The 22,782-nt window shown below is 48.6% G+C and overlaps 1 protein-coding gene across 1 annotated transcript in view; it reads left to right on the top strand.

Moving 5' to 3' along the window:
• Positions 1 to 20,140, top strand: part of LOC112074598 (protein-tyrosine sulfotransferase 1-like) — a 73,166-nt gene extending 53,026 nt beyond the window's left edge. The window contains 2 exon segments of the mRNA XM_070440592.1: positions 17,638 to 20,066; positions 20,103 to 20,140. Coding sequence (XP_070296693.1) covers positions 17,638 to 17,989 — 352 coding nt within the window. The 3' untranslated portion in view covers positions 17,990 to 20,066; positions 20,103 to 20,140.
• The last annotated feature ends 2,642 nt before the right edge of the window (positions 20,141 to 22,782 follow it).

Below are 22,782 nucleotides of genomic sequence, written 5' to 3' on the forward strand. Positions count from 1 at the left end.
CTCTCCACTAGACGGGTAACCCAAGGTAAGGTCATGAGAAGACCCGAGACAGATGGGCTTGCGTCCTAAATGGCACCTTATTCACTATGTAGTGCACTGCTTGTGATGAGAACCGTATGGGGCCCTGGTCAAAATTAGTTTACTGCATCGTAAATAGAGTGGCATTTGGGATACAACCAGCCAGATATCTGCACCCTTTTAAATCCAGAGAATAGCATGGCATTTACTAATGAATGTCCTATATTTTCTTATAATGGTATAAAAAAAAAGGCTTAATTATTAAGGTTAATTTGTTTAAAGCGGGTCCAGAACATTTCCTAGAGAACCTACATGCTGTGTGAAGATATGTAGATAGAAGGGGGATCTGTTCTGTGGTGCGTTTGTTTTCTCTTCTCATCCCTCCATTGTTTACCCCCCAGGTGTCTGTCTGACTTCCTGGTTGGCTCCATATTGACTCCTCTCTGAGACGGCACTGAAGTGATCACCCCCGATCAGGGCCAGACTCAAACATCTGTTGCACTTCCTCAAAAACAGACTCGAGGTTGAAACGAGAGAGTATTCCCCAATTTTGTGGTTCTCTGTAACAAATACAAACATGATACAATACTTAACTTGGTCAACTATTGTCCTCATTATACTGTTACTCGGATATCATATTTAAAAACTGCAGACATTTCTCTCCACCTTATGACAAAAAGGTGAAGAATTAGCATGAAATGAGTAATAAAACTGCAATTGTTTCAGGTGGCCCCCCAAAAAATGTTGCTCAGGGCCCCCTAAAACAATATGGCCAACTCTGACTGCATATGTGAGTAGCAGACCCACTGCTGCCCCTCATGATGATTTCAAATGTTTTGTGCCCGCCCACCCCCACCCAATCAAAGTGCCCATGCTCTAGTGGTTTCTAGCCTTGATCCTAATCCAGCTGTTCCACTATGGGAGATACAGGAGTACCCTTCAATCTCCAGCCATGGAACACTGAAGGGGTGAGCTGCTACGTGAAGGCACAGTGAGGAGTTCCACCTCCTTACCAGACCGTAAGGGCCTTGGAGAGTGTTCTGGAGTGTTCTGGAGTGTTCTGGAGTGTTCCAGAAGAGGCCAAATGTCTTTGTTAAGCCCTCCTCTCCATATCTCTTAGGAATGCTCTCACTGTAGCGATGTAGAAAGGCAGACACGGTGTAGCCAGTTTTTATTTGTTGTTATTCTGGGGAGAGATTGTGAGCTGTGTACTCTTGACCCTTCCCCTGTTACGACTGGTACAACACGAGCCCTGGAGAGACAGTAACCCACAGAGAGGTGGAATGAGAGAGGGATGGAGAGACAGAAAGAGGTGGGATGAGAGAGGGATGGATAGACAAGAGCTGTGTCAGGCTCTCTGTCTGTCGGGCCCTCTGTCTGTCTGTCGGGCCCTCTGTCTGTCTGTCGGGCCCTCTGTCTGTCTGTCGGGCTCTCTTTCTCTCTGTCGGGCTCTCTGTCTGTCTGTCTGTCTGTTTGTCTGTCTCTGTCAAAGAGCCAGACAGACAGCCTCCCACTGCACACACACACCACCCCTCAGCACATTGATTACCATCAAGTATGAATAAAATGAGACCTTAACCAGAGCCCTCTGGACACAGCTGAAGACAGGCAGCAGTGACGAGATAACATACACAGCCATGTGGCCATAAAGGAGAGACGGGGACTGTAAAATATGAAGAATAGGGCTTTCAGTAAACAGCACAAGTCTCAACAGGATTAGTATCTTTGCCCTGAGCTTAGAAAACGACTGCGAAGCCAGTTTTGCTGTACCAGGACAAACCAGGCATTTTCTGGTGCGTCCTCAGGAAGGACGACAAATTATATTATATTTGCACTACCAAAGGGGGGTATCGTCTAATATTCTACCTCAAAACAATGATCCTCACTATTCACATTTCAATGGAAATTGATTGAATTTCTGTCTGTCTTCGTCTTTAATTTATGCTTGTTGGACTTTAATTGTTGCAAGTTGCAGGGCTTAGCGGAGACGTCTAAATGCTGTGCGATTTGCATACAACAACAACAACAACGGTTCTGAACGTTTCCTGGCTCATACTTTGCTTCACGCAAACAGGAAATCACACACCGTTGTATTGTCATCCTTGACAGAGCAGTGACTGACAGAGCAGTGACTGACAGAGCAGTGACTGACAGAGCAGTGACTGACAGAGCAGTGACTGACAGAGCAGTGACTGACAGAGCAGTGACTGACAGAGCAGTGCAGTGACTACATACATTTTGTTTGTTTTATGAGATTCCTGTGGGAGTTGAACCCATAACCCAACTTTGCCACAGAGGACCACAAGCTCCGTTCCTACCTATCAGTGCCCAGCCTTCTGCTTGCTTTCTGAGTCTGACTAAACACACACACACCCTTCAGTAGTACTGCACCCTCAACACCAGACCCCCACCCTTCAGTACTACTGCACCCTCAACACCAGGCCCCCACCCTTCAGTAGTACTGCACTCCAGCGTCCCTGTCACCGGGCAGAGCGCCTCTATCTTTACCTACTAAAACCGTGCACGGGCGCTTGCGCACGTATTCTCTCAGACCCTTTGGTTTGCAGCAGGTCTCCATCTGTACTGTAGTGGGCTGGGCTCTCAGCCCCCCTCTGTCTCTGCCCCATTACCATCAATAACATGGCTGATTTAGGGAAGGAAGGGCTAGGACGGGGACCAGAGACCTAGTGCTTTCCTAGTGCTTTCTCTCGCGTGCTCTCTTGAACTAGGACAAGGGGGTGAGGAGGTGAACTAGGACAAGGGGGTGAGGATGGTGAACTGAGAAAATTAGGGGGGTGAGGGGTGAACTAGGAAAAGGGGGGAGGGTGACTAGGAAAGGGGTGAGGAGGTGAACTAGGACAAGGGGGTGAGGAGGTGAACTAGGATAGGGGGTGAGCGAGGTGAACTAGGACAAGGGGGGAGGAGTGAACTAGGCAAGGGGTGAGAGGTGAAGGGAAGGGGTGAGGAGGTGACCAGGACAAGGGGGTGAAGAGGTGGAAGAGGACAGGAGGGGTGAGGAGGTGACACTAGGACAATGGGGTGAGGAGGTGAATCTAGACGAGCGGGGTGAGGGAGGTGACATAGGACAAGGGGGTGAGGAGGTGAACCAGGACAAGGCGGGTGATGAGGATGAACCCTGGACAAGGGGTGAGGAGGTGAACAGGACAAGGGGTGAGGAGGTGCAATGGACAAGGGGTGAGGAGGTGACACAGGACAAGGGGGTGAGGGAGGTGAACTAGGACAAGGGGTGAGGAGGTGAACTAGAAGGGGTGAGGAGGTGAACTAGGACGGGGGTGAGGAGTGAACTAGGACAGGGGTGAGGAGGTGAACCAGGACAAGGGGGGTGAGGAAGGTGAATAGGACAAGGGGTTGAGGAGGTGACTGGCAGGGGGTGAGGAGGTGAATTCCAGGACAGGGGAGAGGAGGTGAACAGGACTAGGGGTGAGGAGTGTCCAGGCAGGGGCTGAAGGGGTGAGAGAGGTTGAACCAGGAGGGGTGAGGAGGTGAACCAGGAACAAGGGGGTGAGGAGTGAACCAGGAAGGGGGTGAGGAGGTGAACATGGACATAGGGGGTGAGGAGGAAGGACTATGGTGTGGGAGTGCACCGGAAAGGGGTGAGGAGGTGGACCCAGGAAAGGGGTGCTGAGGGGTGGACCGGAAAAAGAAGGGGTGAGGAGTGGCAGGTTACGAGGTGCGGTGAGGAGGTGGACCAGGACAAGGGGGTGAGGAGGTGAACCAGGACAAGTGGGTGAGGGGGTGAAAGGTCAGTTTATGACGACAACAGTGACAAACAAAACACGCGTCTATACTTTTCCTCTCTTATACACAACTCCTTGTTCATCTTTCTCTTGGAGGTCGTCGAGGCCGAAAGCTTTTTTTCAGTTAAAAAAATATATTTTTGAATCTATTTGGAGCAGCTGCAGATGCCACCTTGAAGAATGTTGATTTCCTGTTCAATATTCATGCTTTTCTCTCGCGCTGATGCCATTAGGATGCCACCTTGAAGAATGTTAATGTATTGTTCAATATTCATGCCTATATTAAATATACAGTACTAGTCATAAAGTTTGGACACACCTACTCATTCCAGGGTTTTTCTTTATTTTTACTATTTTCTACATTGTAGAATAATAGTGACATAAAAACTATTAAATAACACATATGGAATCATGTAGTAACCAAACAAGTGTTAAACAAATCTAAATATATTTGAGATTCTTCAAAGTAGCCACCCTTTGCCTTGATGACAGCTTTGCACACTCTTGGCATTCTCTCAACCACATTCATGAGGTAGTCACCTGGAATGTATTTCAATTAAAAGGTGTGCCCTGTTAAAAGTTAATTTGTGGAATTTCTTTCCTTCTTAATACATTTGATCCAATCAGTTGTGTTGTGACAAGGCAGAGGTGGTATACAGAAGACATCCCTATTTGGTAAAAGACCAAGTCCATATTATGGCAAGAACAGCTCAAATAAGCAAAGAGAAACGACAGTCCATCATTACTTTAAGACATGAAGATCAGTCAATACAGAACATTTCAAGAACTTTTAAAGTCTCTTCAAGTGCAGTCGCAAAAACTATCAAGCACTATGATGAAACTGGCTCTCATGAGGACCGCCACAGGAAAGGAAGACCCAGAGTTACCTCTGCTGCAGAGCCCCAGAGTTAACAGCCTCAAATTGCAGCCCAAATAAATGCTTCACAGAGTTCAAGTAAAAGACACATCTCAACATCAACTGTTCAGAGGAAACTGCGTGAATCGGGCCTTCATGGTCGAATTGCTGCAAAGAAACTAAGAAACACGAGCAATGGACATTAGACCGGTGGAAATCTGTCCTTTGGTCTGATGAGTCCAAATGAGAGATTTTTGGTTCCAACCGCCGTGTCTTTGTGAAATGCAGAGTAGGTGAACGGATGATCTCCACATGTGTGGTTCCCACCATGAAGCATGGAGGTGTGATGGTGTGGGGGTGATTTGCTGGTGACACTGTCAGTGATTTGTTTATATTTCAAGGCACGCTTAACCAGCATGGCTACCACAGCATTCTGCAGCGATATGCCATCCCATCTGGTTTGTGCTTAGTGGGACTCATTTGTTTTTCAGCAGGACAATGACCCAAAAACACACTTCCAGGCTGTGTAAGGGCTATTTGACCGAGGAGAGTGATTGAGTGCTGCATCAGATGACCTGGCCTCCACAATCACCTGACCTCAACCCATTTGAGATGGTTTGGGATGAGTTGGACCACAGTGAAGGAAAAGCAGCTACAAGTGCTCAGCATATGTGGGAACTCCTTCAAGACTGTTGGAAAATAATTTCTCAGGAAGCTGGTTGAGAGAATGCCAAGAATGTGCAAAGCTGTCATCAAGGCGAAGGATAGTTACTTTGAAGAATCTCAAATATAAAACACTTTTTGGGTTACTACATCATTAGTATGTAGTAAAAAATCTTGAATGAGTAGTTGTGTCCAAACTTTTGACTAGTACACTGTGTGTGAAATATATATATATAATACATAAATAATATTTATATATTATATATATAATATTTATTTATTATATATTTTTTGTGTGTGTGTACGTGCGCTGACACAGGAGGCCAGACTGTACTGTAAACATACCGGATAAGCAGTAGCTCCTCCCCAGTTTGGTGGCCGTGGCAACAACCAGAAGTAGTCCTCCAGATGCGACCTACTTTTACAGTGTAGCTAGCTGACAACGCAGCAGAGACTCTTTTTCTTTTTCTTTATTTGTCGTTTCTCGGAATGCATGTAATTGTTGTGGTCGTCTTAACAGCGTAGCTAACTGACATCACCGAGGAGAGAAGGAAGAGACTCACTTTCCTTGTCATTTCTCAAAATGTATTTATTTGCTAGGTTAATCTGTTCGTGACATACCGGGAAGTTGTCTTGACAGTGTAGCGGACATTACTAAGGAGACGAGGCAGGGACTCTTCTTTTATCTCAGGCATTTTTCACAATTTAGTTTATTAGTGGAGGTTTCCATTCTCCAATCTGTTCATGAGATACCCAGTGCTGTGTATTCATGGATGCCAGGCTTCCCCCGCCTAAAAATGTGTCCCCCCCCCGAAAATATATTTTGTCTCTCTGTGTTTCATAATTTTCCTTCAATTCAGGCTGAACGTATCTCACCTGAGAAAGCATTCAGAGCGAGCGAAACAGCACCCCTCTGTCTCTGTATGTGTAGCCCATCTATCTGATGCTGTCTGGTCAAACAGAGTATGACATTGTTGCTGCCCGTAGCATTGAATGCAATGGAAGCCAGAGAGCATTTGGCCTCCCATAATATATATTAATATTTTTTTTTTTTAACATAATAGCCAATCAGCGTTGAGCTAATCTGAGTGAGCTCAACTGTGAATGGTCTGGGCACATCAAAAAAGTGTCAAGGGAAGCCAGTTTGGATTTGTCTTCACTCCTATCACATCGCATCAAGATAAATATATAATTGACAGAAACAACTTGCATTGCTGCATCTCGTTGTGTTGACTTCCCAGTGACTAGCTAGCTAGCTAAAATTGACCCTTTCGTAATTTAGCCATGGATGGAGATAGGGATTTGGACTTGTGGTTTTATTTACTTATCCATACTGGCCAATGATTATAACGGCAACTCTGATCCAACCATTAATTCATACATTGTTGTGCATCTGACCTGAGAGGATGGATGTTCAATATGTAGCTAGATGTAGAAGGCTAATGTTAACTAGCTAACGTTGACCATGAATGGAAATAAGGCTAGCGAGCAGGTATTTTAGCCAGGGACCACAAAAACTAAAAGTCTGTACTGTATGACACAGTTGTAGACTGTTTAGTCAATGTGAATGAGAGGAGGATGGTATTACTGTTTCCCTACCAGTAGGGTGGGTCAACATGTTTTTTTTCTACTTGCAAAACACAACACAACACACACACACAGATCAGTAACATGGATAGCCACTTCATATTTAGCTTACATTGATTGGACCAAATAGTTTTTTGGTGTCTTTTATTTGTCACTGTATTCGACATACGGGATTTGATCTTGTTGAAATGGTGCTGGAATAGTGGAGGTTGAAATGTGTGGAAAACATTACCTTGTTATCTTATCATTATGCTGTAGGTCATGTAACATGTTTTGTTAAATGCTTTGTGGACTTCACCGGACAGATGTTGGCTCTCCGGTTTTGTGATGAAACAAAGGTGTAGTTGAATTTATTCTGCTACTGTGTCTCTTATTGTCTCGGCCTTTAAATCACGTTGTCAAGACATATGAACTAACAGGTTACAGAACAAAACAACACAGTTATCACTACACAGGTTGTAATATGGCATTTTTGTTCCTGGATTGGCTTCCCCAGTGCTTTTACCCATGAACCTCTACTGGAGATACCAAGTACAAGCAGATATCTTTCTCTCTCTCTGGTCAGAATGAGTCACGTTTGTTTCTCACAGCCTGTTTGTATCTGTTTATGCTGTGAACCTCTAAACATTCAACGTTCCTAGGCCTACACCCCCTCCCCCTCTCTCTCTCTCTCTCTGTCTCTCTCTCTCTCTCCGGCCCACATGAGGGTTTTCGACTTCAGCCTCCCTTAGTACCTCAAGCAAGGGAAAAAGGAAGGCTCGTTTTTGGATGGCCTTGAATGATGCTAGCTAGTCAATGGTTTTCTGTGGGGGACACGCTACAATGCTAACCCCTTTGCTAACTGTGGTTTCTCTCTCTCTCTCTCGCTCTTTCAGAAACAGTAATATAGTCCTCCCTTCTTCCTCCAGAGATGAACAAAAGCAGTTGTCTATTAATCATGCAGTAGACCCTGTAAAGGCTGTGCTCTAAATGGATCCCTATATAGTGGACTACATTTGGACCAGAGCACTATATATAAGGGGATAGGTTACCATTTGAGACATATCCTAGTTCTACAGTGGTAAAGCTTGCATTCCCAAAGTAAATGGATTTGTGAAGTGAATTGTCAGGCATTATCGAGGTGTAATGTAGTAGTGCAGGACTGGAATGCAGAGAGACCTGAGGGAAGTCAGAAGTTAATGGACTGTGTGTGTGTGTGTGTGTGAGTGAGAGCTCTCAAAAGTAGTGCACCACATAGGGAATAGTGTTCCAAGGATAGGGTTGGCTCTCCTGCTGAATTTGAATCAAGTAGGGGTTGGCTCTCATGCGAATTGGAATCAAGGATAGGGTTGGTCTCCTGCTGAATTTGAATCAAGACGATAGGGATTGGCTTCTCCGCTCTGCTGATTTTAATCAAGGATAGGTTGGCTCCGCGCTCTCCTGCTGAATTGAATCAAGGCTAGGGTTGGCCCCCGCTCTCCTGCTGAATTTGAATCAAGGCTAGGGTTGGCCCTCCGCTCTCTGCTGATATTGAATCAAGGCTATGGTTGGCCGTCCGCTCTCCTGCTGAATTTGAATCAAGGCTAGGTTGGCCTCGCTCTCCTGCTGAATTTGATCAAGGCTAGGGTTGGCCCTCCGCTTCCTGCTGAATTTGAATCAAGGCTTGGGTTGGCCCTTCCGCTCTCCTGCTGAATTTTGAATCAAGGCTAGGGTTGGCCCTCCGCTCTCCTGCTGAATTTGAATCAAGGCTAGGCGTTGCTCTCCACTTCTTGGTATTTGTATGAATCTTCCCCGCTGCTGGCAGGAAGGATATTGTGTGGCAGGCAGATTCGTCTTGGACACACACACCACACCACACACACACACACACACACACACACACCACACAGAGAGGAGAGGCTGTGGAGAGGCCCAGCTGTATAATGCAGAGTTAAAGGTAGAGCCCCCATCTCTCCCTACCCCACTCTAAAGGCATCCGCGTGCTGCCCTCTTTCCATCTCTCCCTACCCCACTCTAAAGGCATCCGCGTGCTGCCCCCATCTCTCCCTACCCACTCTAAAGGCATCCGCGTGCTGCCCCCTTCCATCTCTCCTACCCCACTCTAAAGGCATCCGCGTGCTGCCCTCCACTCTCCCTACCCCACTCTAAAGGACATCCGCGTGCTTGCCCCCTTTCCATCTTCCCTACCCACTCTAAAGGCATCACGGTGCTGCCCTTGTCCATCTCTTCCTACCCACTCTAAAAGGCATCCGTGGCTGCCCTCTTCCCATCTCTCCCTACCCACTCTAAAGGCCTCGCCGTGCTGCCTCTTTCATCTCTTCCTACCCCACGTCTAAGAGGCCTCCGCGTGCTGCCCCATCTCTCCCTACCCCTCTAAAGGCAATCCGCGTGCTGCCCTCTTTCCATCTCTCCTACCGCCCACTCTAAAGGCATCGCGTTGGCTGCCCTCTTTCCATCTCTCCCTACCCCACTCTAAGGGCATCCACGCGTGCTGCCCTCTTCCATCTCTCCTACCCCACTCTAAAGGCATCCTGGGTTGCTGCCCTCTCTCCCTCCATTCAGGCACCGCTCTCCTCTCTCCTACCCCACTCTAAAGGCATCCACGGCTGCCCTCTTTCCATCTCTCCCTACCCCACTCTAAAGGCATCCGCGTGCTGCCCTCTTTCTATCTCTCCCTACCCACTCTAAAAGGCATCCGCGTGCTGCCCCATCTCTCCCTACCCACTCTAAGGCATCCGCGTGCTGCCCCCTTTCCATCTCTCCTACCCACTCTAAAAGGCATCCGCGTGCTGCCCCGCTTTTCCATCTCTCCCTACCCCCACTCTAAAGGCATCCGCGTGCTGCCCCTTTCCATCTCTCCTACACCCACTTAAAGCCCGGGCCTCCCCAGTCGGTGCGCTCACCCGCCCTGTTCCATCTCTCCTACCACACTCAAAGGCCTCCGCGGTGCTGCCCTCTTTCCAATGCTCTTCCGCTACCGCCACTCTAAAGCTGTCCGCGTGGCTGCCCTCTTTCCATCTCTTCCCTACCCACTCTAAAGGCGACTCCCGCTCCCGTGCTGCCTCCATCTCTCCCTACCCCACTCTAAAGGCATCCGCGTGCTGCCCCCATCTCATCCCTACCCCACTCTAAAGGATCCGCGTGCTTGCCCCCTTTCCATCTCTCCCACCCCACTCTAAAGGCATCCGCGTGCTGCCCCTTTCCACTCTCTCCCTACCCCACTCTAATAGGCATCCGACGTGCTGCCCTCTTTCCATCTCTCCCTACCCCACTCTAAAGGCATTCCGGTGCTGCCCTCTTTCCATCTCTCCCTACATCTCTAAAGGCATCGCGTGCTGCCTCTTCATCCTCCCCTACCCCACTCTAAAGGCATCCGCGTGCTGCCCGCTTCCATCTCTTCCCTACCCCACTCTAAAAGGCATCCGCCGTGCCTCCCTTCCATCTCTCCCTACCCCACTCTAAGCCTCGCGTGACTGCCTCTTTCCATCTCTCCCTACCCCACTCTAAAGGCTCCGCGTGCTGCCCCCCATCTCTCCTACGCACCACTCTGAAGGCATCCGCGTGCTGCCCTCTTTCCATCTCTCCCTAACCCCACTCTAAAGGCATCCGCGGTGCTGCCCCCTTTTCATCTCTCCCTACCCTACTAAAGGCATCCACGTGCTGCCCTCTTTCCATCTCTCCCTAACCCACTCTAAAGGCCTCCGCGTGCTGCCCCCATCTCTCCCTACCCCTCTAAAGGCATCCGCGTGCTGCTCCCTTTCCATCTCTCCCTACCCCACTCTAAAGGCATCCACGTGCTGCCCTCTTTCCATCTCTCCCTACCCCACTCTAAAGGCATCCGCGTGCTGCCCTCTTTCTATCTCTCCCTACCCCACTCTAAAGGCATCCGCGTGCTGCCCCCCATCTCTCCTACCCCACTCTAAAGGCACTCCGCGTGCTGCCCCCTTTCCATGCTCTCCCTACCCCACTCTAAAGGCATCCGCGTGCTGCCCCCTTCTCCATCTCTCCCTACCCACTCTAAAAGGCATCCGCGTGCTGCCCCCTTCCATCTCTCCCTACCCCACTCTTAAAGGCTCCGCGTGCTGCCCCTTTCCATCTCTCCTACCCCACTCTAAAAGCCATCCGCGTGCTGCCCCCTTTCCCATCTCTCCTACCCCACTTCTAAAGCGCATCCGCGTGCTGCCCTCTTTCCATCTCTCCCTACCCCACTCTAAAGGCATCACGTGCTGCCCCCATCTCTCCCTACCCCACTCTAAAGGCATCCGCGTGCTCGCCCCTTTCCATCTCTCCTACCCCTCTAAAGGCCTCCGCGTGCTGCCTCTTTCCATTCTCTCCCTACCCACTCTAAAGGCATCCGCGTGCTGCCCTCTTTCCATCTCTCCCTACCCACTCTAAAGGCATCCGCGTGCTGCCCCTTCCATCTCTCTCCCTACCGCACTCTAAGGCAATCACGTGCTGCCCTCTTCCATCTCTCCCTACCCGACTCTAAAGGATCCGCGTGCTGCCCCTTTCTATCTCTCCCTACCCCACTCTAAAGGCATCCGCGTGCTGCGCCCATTCTCTCCCTCCCCACTCTAAAGGCATCCGCGTGCTGCCCCCTTTCCATCTCTCCCTACCCACTCTAAAGCCATCCGTGCTGCCCTCTTTCCATCTCTCCCTACCCCACTCTAAAGGCATCCGCGTGCTGCCTCTTTCCATCTCTCCCTACCCCACTCTAAAGGCATCCGCGTGCTGCCCCATCCTCTCTCCCTACCACTCTAAAGGCATCCGCGGTTGCTCCCCTTTCCATCTCTCCCTACCCACTCTAAAGGCATCGCGTGCTGCCCCTCTTCCATCTCTCCCTACCCCACTCTAAAGGCATCCGCGTGCTGCCCCTTTCCATCTCTCCCTACCCACTCTAAAGGCCTCCGCGTGGCTCCTCTTTCCATCTCTCCTACCCCACCTAAAGGCTCCGCGTGCTCCTCTTTCCATCTCTCCCTACCCCACTCTAAAGGCATCCGCGTGCTGCCCTCTTTCCATCTCTCCCTACCCCACTCCTAAAGGCCTCCGCGTGCTGCCTCCATCTCTCCCTACCCACTCTAAAGGCATCCGCGTGCTGCCCTCTTTCCATCTCTCCCTACCCCACTCTAAAGGCATCCGCGTGCGTGCCCTCCATCTCTCCTACCCCACTCTAAAGGCATCGCGGGCTTGCCCTCTTTCCATTCTCCCTCCCCTCTAAAGGCATCCACGTGCTGCCCTTTGTCATCTCTCCCTACCCCACTCTAAAGGGATCCGCGTTGCTGCCTCTTTCTATCTTCCCTACCCCACTCTAAAGGCATCCGCGTGCTGCCCCCATTCTCTCCCTACCCCGCCACTCTAAAGCATCGCGTGCTGCCCCCTTTCCATCTCTCCCTACCCCACTCTAAAGGCATCCGCGTGCTGCCCCTTTCATCTCTCCCTACCCCACTCTAAAGGCATCCGCGGTGCTGCCTCTTTCCATCTCTCCCTACCCCACTCTAAAGGCCTCCCGTGTCTGGCCCCCATCTCTCCCCTACTCCCACTCTAAAGGCATCCGCGTGCTGCCCTCTTTCCATCTCTCCCTAGCCCCACTCTAAAGGAGCCTCCACGTGAGCCCTCTTTCCATCTCCCTACCCCACTCTAAAGGCCCTCCGCGTGCTGCCCCCTTTCCATCTCTCCCTACCCCACTCTAAAGGCATCCGCGTGCTGCCTCTTCCATCTCTCCTACCCCACTCTAAAGGCCTCCGCGTGCTGCCCCTCCATCTCTCCCTACCCCACTCTAAAGGGCCTCGCGTGTGCCCCTCTTTCCATCTCTCCCTACCCCACTCTAAAGGCATCCGCGTGCTGCCCCCTTTCCATCTCTCCCTACCCCACTTAAAGGGCATCCACGTGCTGCCTCCTCTTCTTCCATCTCTCCCTACCCCACTCTAAAGGCATCCGCGTGCTGCCCTCTTTCCATCTCTCCTCTACCCCACTCTAAAGGCTCCGCGTGCTGCCCCTTCATCTCTCCCTACCCCACTCTAAAGGCATCCCGTGCTGCCCTCTTCCATCTCTCCCTACCCCCTCTAAAGGCATCCGCGTGCTGCCCCCTTTGCATCTATCCCTACCCCACTCTAAAGGCATCCACGTGGTGCCCCTTTCCATCTTCTCCTACCCCACTCTAAAGGCCTCCGGTGCTGCCCTCTTTCTCTCCCTACCCCACTCTAAAGGCATCCGCGTGCTGCCCTCTTTCCATCTCTCCCTACCCCACTCTAAAGGCTCCCGTGCTGCCCTCTTTCCATCTCTCCCTACCCCACTCTAAAGGCATCCGCGTGCTGCCCTTTCATCTCTCCCTACCCCTCTAAGGATCCGCGTGCTGCCCCCATCTCTCCCCCCCACTCTAAAGGCATCCGCGTGCTGCCCCCTTTCCATCTCTCCCTACCCCACTCTAAAGGCATCCGCGTGCTGCCCCCTTTCCATCTCTCCCTACCCCACTCTAAAGGCATCCGCGCTGCCCCTTCCATCTCTCCCTACCCCACTCTAAAGGCCTCCGCGTGCTGCCTCCATCTCTCCCTACCCCACTCTAAAGGCCATCGCGTGCTGCCCTCTTCCATCTCTCCCTACCCCACTCTAAAGCGCATCGGGCTGCCCTCTTTCCATCTCTCCTACCCCACTCTAAAGGCATCCACGTGCTGCCCCTTTCCATTCTCTCCTACCCCACTTAAAGGCATCCGCGTGCTGCCCTCTTCTCCATCTCTCCCTACCCCACTCTAAAGGCTCCGCGTGCTGCCCTCTTTCCATCTCTCCCTACCCCACTCTAAAGGCATCGCGTGCTGCCCTCTTCCATCCTCTCCGCTACCCCACTCTAAAGGCATCCGCGTGCTGCCCCCCCATCTCGTCCCTACCCCACTCTAAAGGCATCCGCGTGCTGCCCCCTTTCCATCTCTCCCTACCCCACTCTAAAGGCATCCGCGTGCTGCCCCTTCGCATCTCTCCCTACCCCACTCTAAAGGCATCCGCGTGCTGCCCCTCTTTCCACTCTCCCTACCCCACTCTAAAGGCATCCGCGTGCTGCCCTTTCATCTCTCCCTACCCCACTCTAAAGGCATCCGCGTGCTGCCCTTTCCATCTCTCCCTACCCCACTCTAAAGGGCTCGCGTGCTTGCCCCCTTCCATCTCTCCCTACCCCACTCTAAAGCATTCCACGGTGCTGCCCCCATCTCTCCCTACCCCACTCTAAAGGCATCCGCGTGGCTGGCCCCTTTCCATCTCTCCTCTAACCCACTCTAAAGGCTCCGCGTGCTGCCCCCATCTCTCCCTGACCCCACTCTAAGCGATTCCCGCGTGCTGCCCTCTTTCCATCTCTCCCTACCCCACTCTAAAGGCATCCGCGTGCTGCCCCCATCTCTCCCTACCCCACTCTAAAGGCATCCACGTGCTGCCCCCATCTCTCCCTACCCCACTCTAAAGGCATCCGCGTGCTTCCCAACCCAAACTGTTTGGGAAGACTTCGTGCATATGTCATTTTCTTTCCGGCTGTTCGAGCACGACACACACTTTTTTAAATTTTCTTTCTAGAGGCAAGCCAAAGTTCAGAGGTGAAGTCTACGCCCCCTTCGTCAGTGATTGGTCAACAGTAGGGATTCTTCAATAAAGTCTTTGTTGTCATTTAACGAGAGAGGACTCATTGTAATGCACTTTTTTTCTCCATTGAGAAACACTGCACCAAACATCTTAGTGAAACTAAGAGCTCAACACATGTCAACAGTAATAACATAGTTATCTGAGATAAATTCTGACTATTTTTGAGGAAGTGTATACAGGTGTACAGGTATGGCATCACAAAATGGACAAACAGTACTATTGCCGTTGTTTGTTTTTTCCCCCCTTGTTTTTTAAGGGTGTATGCGAGCACACTCATTCAGTTCCCTTAGTCGGGTTCAGCGTCCCTGGCCGGGTTCAGCGCCCCTGGCCGGGTTCAGCGCCCCTGGCCGGGTTCAGCGCCCCTGGCCGGGTTCAGCACCCCTGGCCGGGTTCAGCACCCCTGGCCGGGCTCAGCTAGGCTAGGAGCCAGCCGAACCGGAGTATGCTGACACCTTAAGCCAGCATACCTTAAGCCCACCTGTGTGTCTCAAATGGCACCCGATAAGGTGCCATTTGGTCTAAAGGTCTAAAGTAGTGCACTATATAGGGAATAAGATGCCATATGGGACACAGATCCTGTGTGCCGGGTCAACTGAACACAGAACTCAGCTGTTGCTGTAATCTGTTCTCCGTGTGGACTCTGTCTGTTCTAAAGAGGAGCAGGGTGGAGGCTGTCTGTTCTAAAGAGGAGCAGGGTGGAGGCTGTCTGTTCTAAAGAGGAGCAGGGTGGAGCGTCTGTGTTCAAGAGAAGCAGGGTGAGGCTGTCTGTTCTAAAGAGGAGCAGGGTGGAGGCTGTCACAAAACAAGCTGTGTTCCTAGAATATGCCTGGCTGCAACAACAGGTCTTACATGTAACGTGTGCATACGCTGCGTCATTCTTGTACGAGTGTGTTTTTGTGTTCTGTGTAATGTGTTCAGCAAGTTCCTTATCCCCCAGAATTTTGCCCTGTCCTCCCACTAAACTCCTCAACTAACAATCTCTATTTTTATAGATCAGCGTTTTTAATCAGGTCTCTGGTGGCCAACATGGCGACATGCTGATCCATTGATGATATACTGCACACTAACTCTATTCAGGTTATATGCCCATTCTATGTTGAGTAAATGCTACAAAAAATACTCAAACAACTGCCCAGTAACCTATTCCCAACCAAACAGTCATTATATTTCAGATCATTATAAAAGTAAAGCAAATTATTTAAAAAAAATGCCGTATTTCTGTCAATTGATGGATTACGTCGCTGGAGAACGACTCGCTAAATTGATGCCAATTTTTGTCGTGCCTTTACAGTTTAAAGCTCAATGCTTCAAGGCTTGTACTCTACAATACTGACGACTGCTTATACCTGCTGCGTCGTCCACAGCTATGCCAAATCAGTATGCTCGTGGTGGAGTGGCCGCTTTCCCCTTCAGTGTGTACATCTTAACACTTCATCCCTTCACGTCCTCTATAACGTTAAAAAAAATATTACCACTTCATCCCTTCACGTCGTCTTTAAACGGTCAAACATCTTGACACTTAATCTCTTGATTGTCATCCAAAAATTGTCAACTTTCTATTTTCCTGAGAACAAAGACTGGGATCCAGACGTGCAGTTTGCCCCCCCCCCCCCCCCCTGCTTATTAAATATTTCAGAAATGATGAATAATTTAACCCAGAGTAGATTGAGGTAATGGTTGATCATTTTTAATATCGCTCCTCCAAATCTGTCAGTCATTGGGGAAAGGGCCAGTACCACTCAGCAAAGCTCTGTAATGCTTCCCTAATTCCTAATGTCTTGCCTCCGTGCTCATATAAAGGGACTAAATGAAATGGGATGCATGGAGACAGACGTACATGGGGACAGGGGCGTGATCTGATACAGTAGAGAAGAAACCCATATCTCTATGGAGGGGCCATTCATTCAACCCATTAACTGTGAAGCCTGGAGCTGGAGAGAACTGTAGTGGGGCCCATCTTCAATCGTATCCCATGACCCAGTTAGAGCCAATTAGTTTGCAGTTAGCTGCCTGCAGTAACAAGGGCTGGTCACTGATCCACTGCTAAAACCACACTATCGAGGATAATGTTGAACCATTCCTTAATGCTAACATCATGCTATCAGGGATAATGTTGAACCATTCCTTAACAATGCTAACATCATGTTATCAAGGATAATGTTGGACCATTCCTTAATGCTAACATCATGCTATCAAGGGATAATGTTGAACCATTCCTTAATGCTAACATCATGCTATCGAGGGATAATGTTGAGCCATCCTTAATGCTAACATCATGCATCAAGGGATAATGTTGAACCATTCCTTAATAATGCCAACATCATGCTATCAGGGGATAATGTTGAACCATTCCTTAATGCTAACATCATGCTATCGAGGGATAATGTTGAAACCTTCCTTAAAATGCTAAACACATGCTATCAGGGATAATGTTGAACCATTCCTTAACAGCTAACACTCATGCTTATCAGATAATGTTAACCATTCCATTAATGCTAACACTCATGCTATCAGGAGGATAATGTTGAAGCCATTCCTAATGCTAACATCATGGCTATCAAGGATAATGTTGAACCATTCCTTAATGCTAAACTCATGCTTCTCAGGGATAATGTTGAACCATTCCTTAAATGCTAACATCATGCTATCAAGGTATGGATATGTTGAACCGTTCCTTAATGCTAACACTCATGCTATCAAGGGATAATGTTGAACCATTCCTTAACATGCTAACATCATGCTATCAAGGGATAATGTTTGAACCCATTTCCTTAATGCTAACATCATGCTATCAAGGGATAATGTTGAACCATTCCTTAATGCTAACATCATGCTATCAAGGGATAATGTTGCAGCATTCCTTAACAATGCTAACATTGCTATCAACGTGTCTGACAAAAGTGTTGTTCAACTAGCAGTGCCTTAGAGGATGCTGGTGTGTGTTCATCTGTTAGATCACTTTCAAAAAGCAGCCTTTCTTCCTCTCTCGCCAGAGGTCATCAGGAAGTAGGTTTCCATCTCATTACTCTCACTAATCCAATTATAAGTGAGTACCAGTACCTCAAGCAAGGATGCCTTGAATGATGCTAGCTAGTCAATGGTCTTCTGGGGGGACACGCTACAATGCTAACTGTGGTGTTTTCTCTCTCTCTGCAGGGTGGAGAGGTCTACAGACCAGGTGATCAAGCCGGTCAACGTGGAGGCCTTATCCAAGTGGGTAGGCAAGATCCCTGCGGACATACTGAGGGACATGCCCGTCATCGCCCCCATGTTGTCCCGTCTGGGGTACGACCCCTACGCCAACCCTCCCAACTACGGCCAGCCAGACCCCAAGGTCCTTGACAACACCAGGAGGGTGAGTAGGGAAACGACGGACAGGGACACACGTCACCCCAGAACACACAAACACAGACCCCAAACACAGTATCCTCTGACGCAGAAAGCAGATCTTAAGGACTGTCTTTCTCTTCTAATTAGATTACCTGTCCAATCAACTTCCTCTAGTTAAATGACCTGTCCAATCTCTGACTCGCATTTAAATTACCCGGTGAATTAATATCTTGTATTCAAACGAATGAATTCCCATTTTGAATGGCTCCTGCTGACAACATCTGTCTGAATTCAGTGATCATATTCAAATGAACCCATCCTCCAGAGTTCTTCTACTCTACGTAATACGTTCTTCTACTCTACGTAATACGTTCTTCTACTCTACGTAATACGTTCTTCGACTCTACGTAATACGTTCTTCTTTTCTACACTCGCTCACCTAGCCAGCCGTCATTGGTGCTGGAAAGCGGCGAGCACACGGCCATCTATTCCTGGAGCAGAATGTTTTATTAAATACTATTTAAGCGAGGAGCCCCTCTCTCAAGCCTCTAGGATTTCATATCTCTGATCCTATGAAACATATTCAATCTATCGCAGTTATTTTTTTGTTTCTCTGGTTCAAGATTTAAACTGATACATTCCAGTACTGTAGACCCCGGAAGACCTTTGACCTGTGTGTGTTGACAAGAGATCATCCGATTTAACATCTCTCCGTCGACATGTTCGCATGTGATCTCTAATCCTCACCTCCACCCTGTTTGGCTTCAGTTCCAGGTTCTATACTGTCTTTTAAAATATATTGTACATCAGTGGAGGCTCCTCAGAGGAGGAAGGAGAGGAACATCCTCCTCAGTCATAAAAATACAAAATTATTATTTTTAGATAAAACTATACGAAATATATTCATTCATATACACACTGTTTTGCAATGAAGGTCTACAGTAGCCTCAACAGCACTCTGTAGGGTAGCACCATGGTGTAGCCGGAGGCCAGCTAGCTTCCGTCCTCTTCTGGGTACATTGACTTCAATACAAAACCTCGTAGCCTCAACTAGGTTCTCACCCCCTTCCATAGACTTACACAGTAATTATGACAACTTCCGGAGGATGTCCTCCAGCCTATCGGAGCTCTTGCAGCATGAACTGACATGTTGTCCACCCAATCAAAGGATCAGAGAATGAATCTAGTACTGAAATCATAAGCTACAGCTAGCTAGCACTAGTGCATAAAATGTGGTGAGTAGTTGACTCAAAGACAATAGTTGAACAGTTTTGAACAAATTCATTTCTTTAAAAATGAATGAGAAGCGAGAGAGCTAGCTACCTATATTTTGTTGAATTTGTTTTTCACTAAGCTAGCTAGTTTAGCCTACTCAAACAGAGAGGGATGATATGTTAGCTAGCTGGCTAAGTCTAGCCAACACTGGAACTCTTCCAAGTCAAGGTAAGCTTTTGGTTTTATTAATTTATTGCCACCGGGGCCCGCCAGTGTAACTGCTAAACTATTTGCTGACTGTACACTGTACTGCATGATAGTAACAGTTTACTAACTCATTAGTTCTAATAGATATGTTGACTAGCTATGACGTTAGCTAATATGGTTTCAACGATGTAGGCTGTGCGTAGAGTTCAGGATATGAAGTTTTGGCTTGGAAAGTTAAAAAGCTAAGACATTTTTATTTTTTGTATAATTTTAATTTTTGCATGGTCACAGACAGCTGATGTGGTGTTCACTGAAGTCCACAAGCGAAGGGAAACGGTGAGAGGAGGAGAGCACGTAGATGTGAGAAGGAATTATACGACAAGCAAAGTGATCAGTATGTGGCTTCTATGAAAGTGAACTGTTTGAGTGTGATCAGGGGTGTATTCCGTCCGCCGATTCTGTTGAAAAATTATTATTATTTGTATTAATTTTTTTCTTTAACAAGAATTAGCATAGCTGAATTTGTCCAGTAGAAACTAATTTGCAACTGTTGGACTAATGATTATACCTTAGATCAGCTAGATGCAGGCAAGAGTGTGCAAGGAGGTATTGAATGTGTCACTCTCTGTCATCTTGATTAGTCAAATGTTTCTCTCGACCTGTGCACCTACGTTGTAAACTTTAATTCATAGGCTAGGTTGTACAGTAACAACCTCATGATGGGTATAGGGAAAATTAGAGTATCATGTAATAGCCTAACTCAATCGATGTTACGTTCAGTCCTTAGGTGACGAGGGAGAGGGGTCTTTACCAGGGAAGGTGGGGAGTGGGAGGTAGGAGTCATTTACCAGGGAGCGTGGGGAGGAGAGGGGTCTTTACCAGGGAAGGTGACGAGGGGGAGGATCTTTACCGGGAAGCTGAGAGGGCGAGGGTCTTTTACCAGGGAAGGTGGAGAGAGGGTTTTTCCAAGGAAGTTGACGAGGTAGAGGGTCTTTACAGGGAAGGTGACGAGGGGAGGGGTCTTTACATGAGGAAGTGACGAGGAGAGGAGTCTTTACCAGGGAAGGTGACGAGGGAGAGGTAGTACCTTTCAGGGAAAGGGTGACGAGGGAGAGGGGTCTTACCAGGGAAGGTGACGAGGGAGAGGAGTCTTTACCAGGGAAGTGTGGCGAGGGAGAGGAGTCTTTAACGCAGGGAAGGCTGACGAGGGGAGGGGGGTCCTTTATCGAGGGAAAGCAGTGACGAGGGAGAGGGGTCTTTTACAGGGGAAGGCTGAACGAAGAGGAGAGGAGTCTTTATACCCAGGGAGAGTGAAGAGGGAGAGGAGGGGTCTTTACTCTAGGAAGTGGAGAGAGGTCTTTACCAGGGAAGGTGGAGAGGAGTTCTTTACCCAATAGGGAAGGTGGAGTCTTACCAGGAGAAGCTGACAGAGAGAGGGTACAGGAGGGACGAGGGAAGGTCTTTACCCGCGGAGTGGAAGGATTTAAAGGGAATCGAGGGAGAGGAGTTTACGGGGTTATGAGGGTCTTTACCAGGGAAGGTGGAGGAGGGAGAGGTGCCTCTGCCGAAGAACCATGGGGGCTGGCGTATTTCCTATCTCTTCCTCCCAATCCTGACTCGCTATTAATGCAGTGATGCATAGATAACACTATCAAAATATCTTGTCTGGTAATACCCCCTAAACCATAGATTTAATGTATTCTCAAACCCTCCACGACGCATGTCTTACTACGATACTACGGTTTGCAAGCAGAAAAAGCCTGCCCCCATAGTCCCACCCCCTTTTGAAACAGGTGCACTGATAATAAGGTCCATTCTAAATCACGAACATGATTCAAAGCACATTATTTTTAATATGAAGACGAGAGCCAAATGTAAGAACAGAAATAGTGCAAACTATTGTACACAGTTGCGCACGGAATTAGATGAACGAGAGTGTAGATCTCTTACACGTGGAAAATGACTTACTTACAAAAACCCCTCTGCCTAATTATGATAACTACCAACAGTCAACGCTTTCAATTGAATACTGAAGGGTTCAAGGCTCAAGCCACTAAAAAGTAAAAACAGCAAAACTAATAAAGACAATACAAAATAAAACAATAAAGGTCTATATATCCAGGTGGTACCAGTAGAGTCAGTGTGCATGGGTACAGGTTAGTTGAAGGAGGTAATTTGTACATCAGAGGTAGGAGGTGAAGTGACAGAATGCATCAGTCCAGGTATCATGAGAGTGACCCACGTCCAGCAGTGTTACACAAAACATGGAGGCGCTCAATGTAAATAGTGCCCTTGGTCGCAAATTTGCATTATTTATTCAGAGTCGGTATATCAACAGTCTTAAAATGGCTTTTGGAGTCTTTAGAAGCTGTTAGTCAAAAGCTGGGTTAATGAGGCCTTTTGGGTCAAAGACGTTGGGCTCTTGTACAGCTTTGCTGTGGCGGGGATAGCGACAAAATGAAAACGATTCCTCCTGACTATTGAGTGACTGGAACGTCTACAATTTTGGGGCCATTCCTTAGTACATCTGACGTACCCGCGATATTATATAGGTCCTGGATGGCAAGGCAAGGCTTACGCAACCTAGTGATGGGGTAGTAGCTGGGACGGCATACTCCGCACTACGTCTTCTCGCTAAGCGCTCTACTCTTTAACGGTCAGAAGATCTGCCGAGCAGTGGTTATTGGCCCTCCGTAAACCCTCAGGGATGAAGAACACATAACGGACCTCCTACGTGTTCATTTCACACCCCAACGCATAACCATCCAGTTTTGCAGTTGAGGCGGACAGGAGTTACAAGATATAAACACAGATGTTATTAGGTCGCGCCGCTCCGCCAGAGCGCCAACCCCATTTAACAGCTTAGTGGGAATAATATGAGACTTATTTTAATGACAGTACAGACAAGAGTACGCCCTACCGAAACACTATCGCTGCTTTCAGTCGGGCTACTATGGTGTTGAATGCCTGAGCTGTAAGTCAATGAAAGCATTCACAAGGGTACATAGGTGTTCCTTTGTCCAAGGTGGAAAGAGCAGTGTGAGTGTGATTGAGGTTGGTGGGGGCATGCTCAATCTTGTGGATCTGTCTCGCGCAACAGGGTAAATTGCACCACAAATTGGCAAAGGAATATTTGGTCTGATGACAATGGGCTATCCTCAATCAGGGACTCCCCATGCTGAGGTGCCATTCATCGCCCTCGTTGACACTCACTGCCTAGGACAAAGGGAAACCCTCACTGTGTGAATGCGTTCATCCATGTGTTACAGCTTCATGCAACTCTCAAGCACCATAAGTGCCCACCCACGAAGTCATCCAAACTAAGCTAAGGGTCTGGGACTAACATCTACTACCCCTTCTGTCAACTGGATTTGGAGTTCCTAGACGGTGGCCCACTGCCGACATCTCTGACCGGTAAGGCGCTAAACAGAGGATAGTGCGTACGGCCCAGTAAATACTTAAACTGGTGCCAGCTTCCTGCATCTCAGGACCTAATATGATTACGCGTCGTCAGAAGAATTGCCCCAAAAAATTGTTAGAAGAGGAGCT

The sequence above is a fragment of the Salvelinus sp. IW2-2015 genome, unplaced genomic scaffold (genome assembly GCF_002910315.2).
Source record: "Salvelinus sp. IW2-2015 unplaced genomic scaffold, ASM291031v2 Un_scaffold2704, whole genome shotgun sequence".
Lineage (NCBI taxonomy): Eukaryota > Metazoa > Chordata > Actinopteri > Salmoniformes > Salmonidae > Salvelinus > Salvelinus sp. IW2-2015.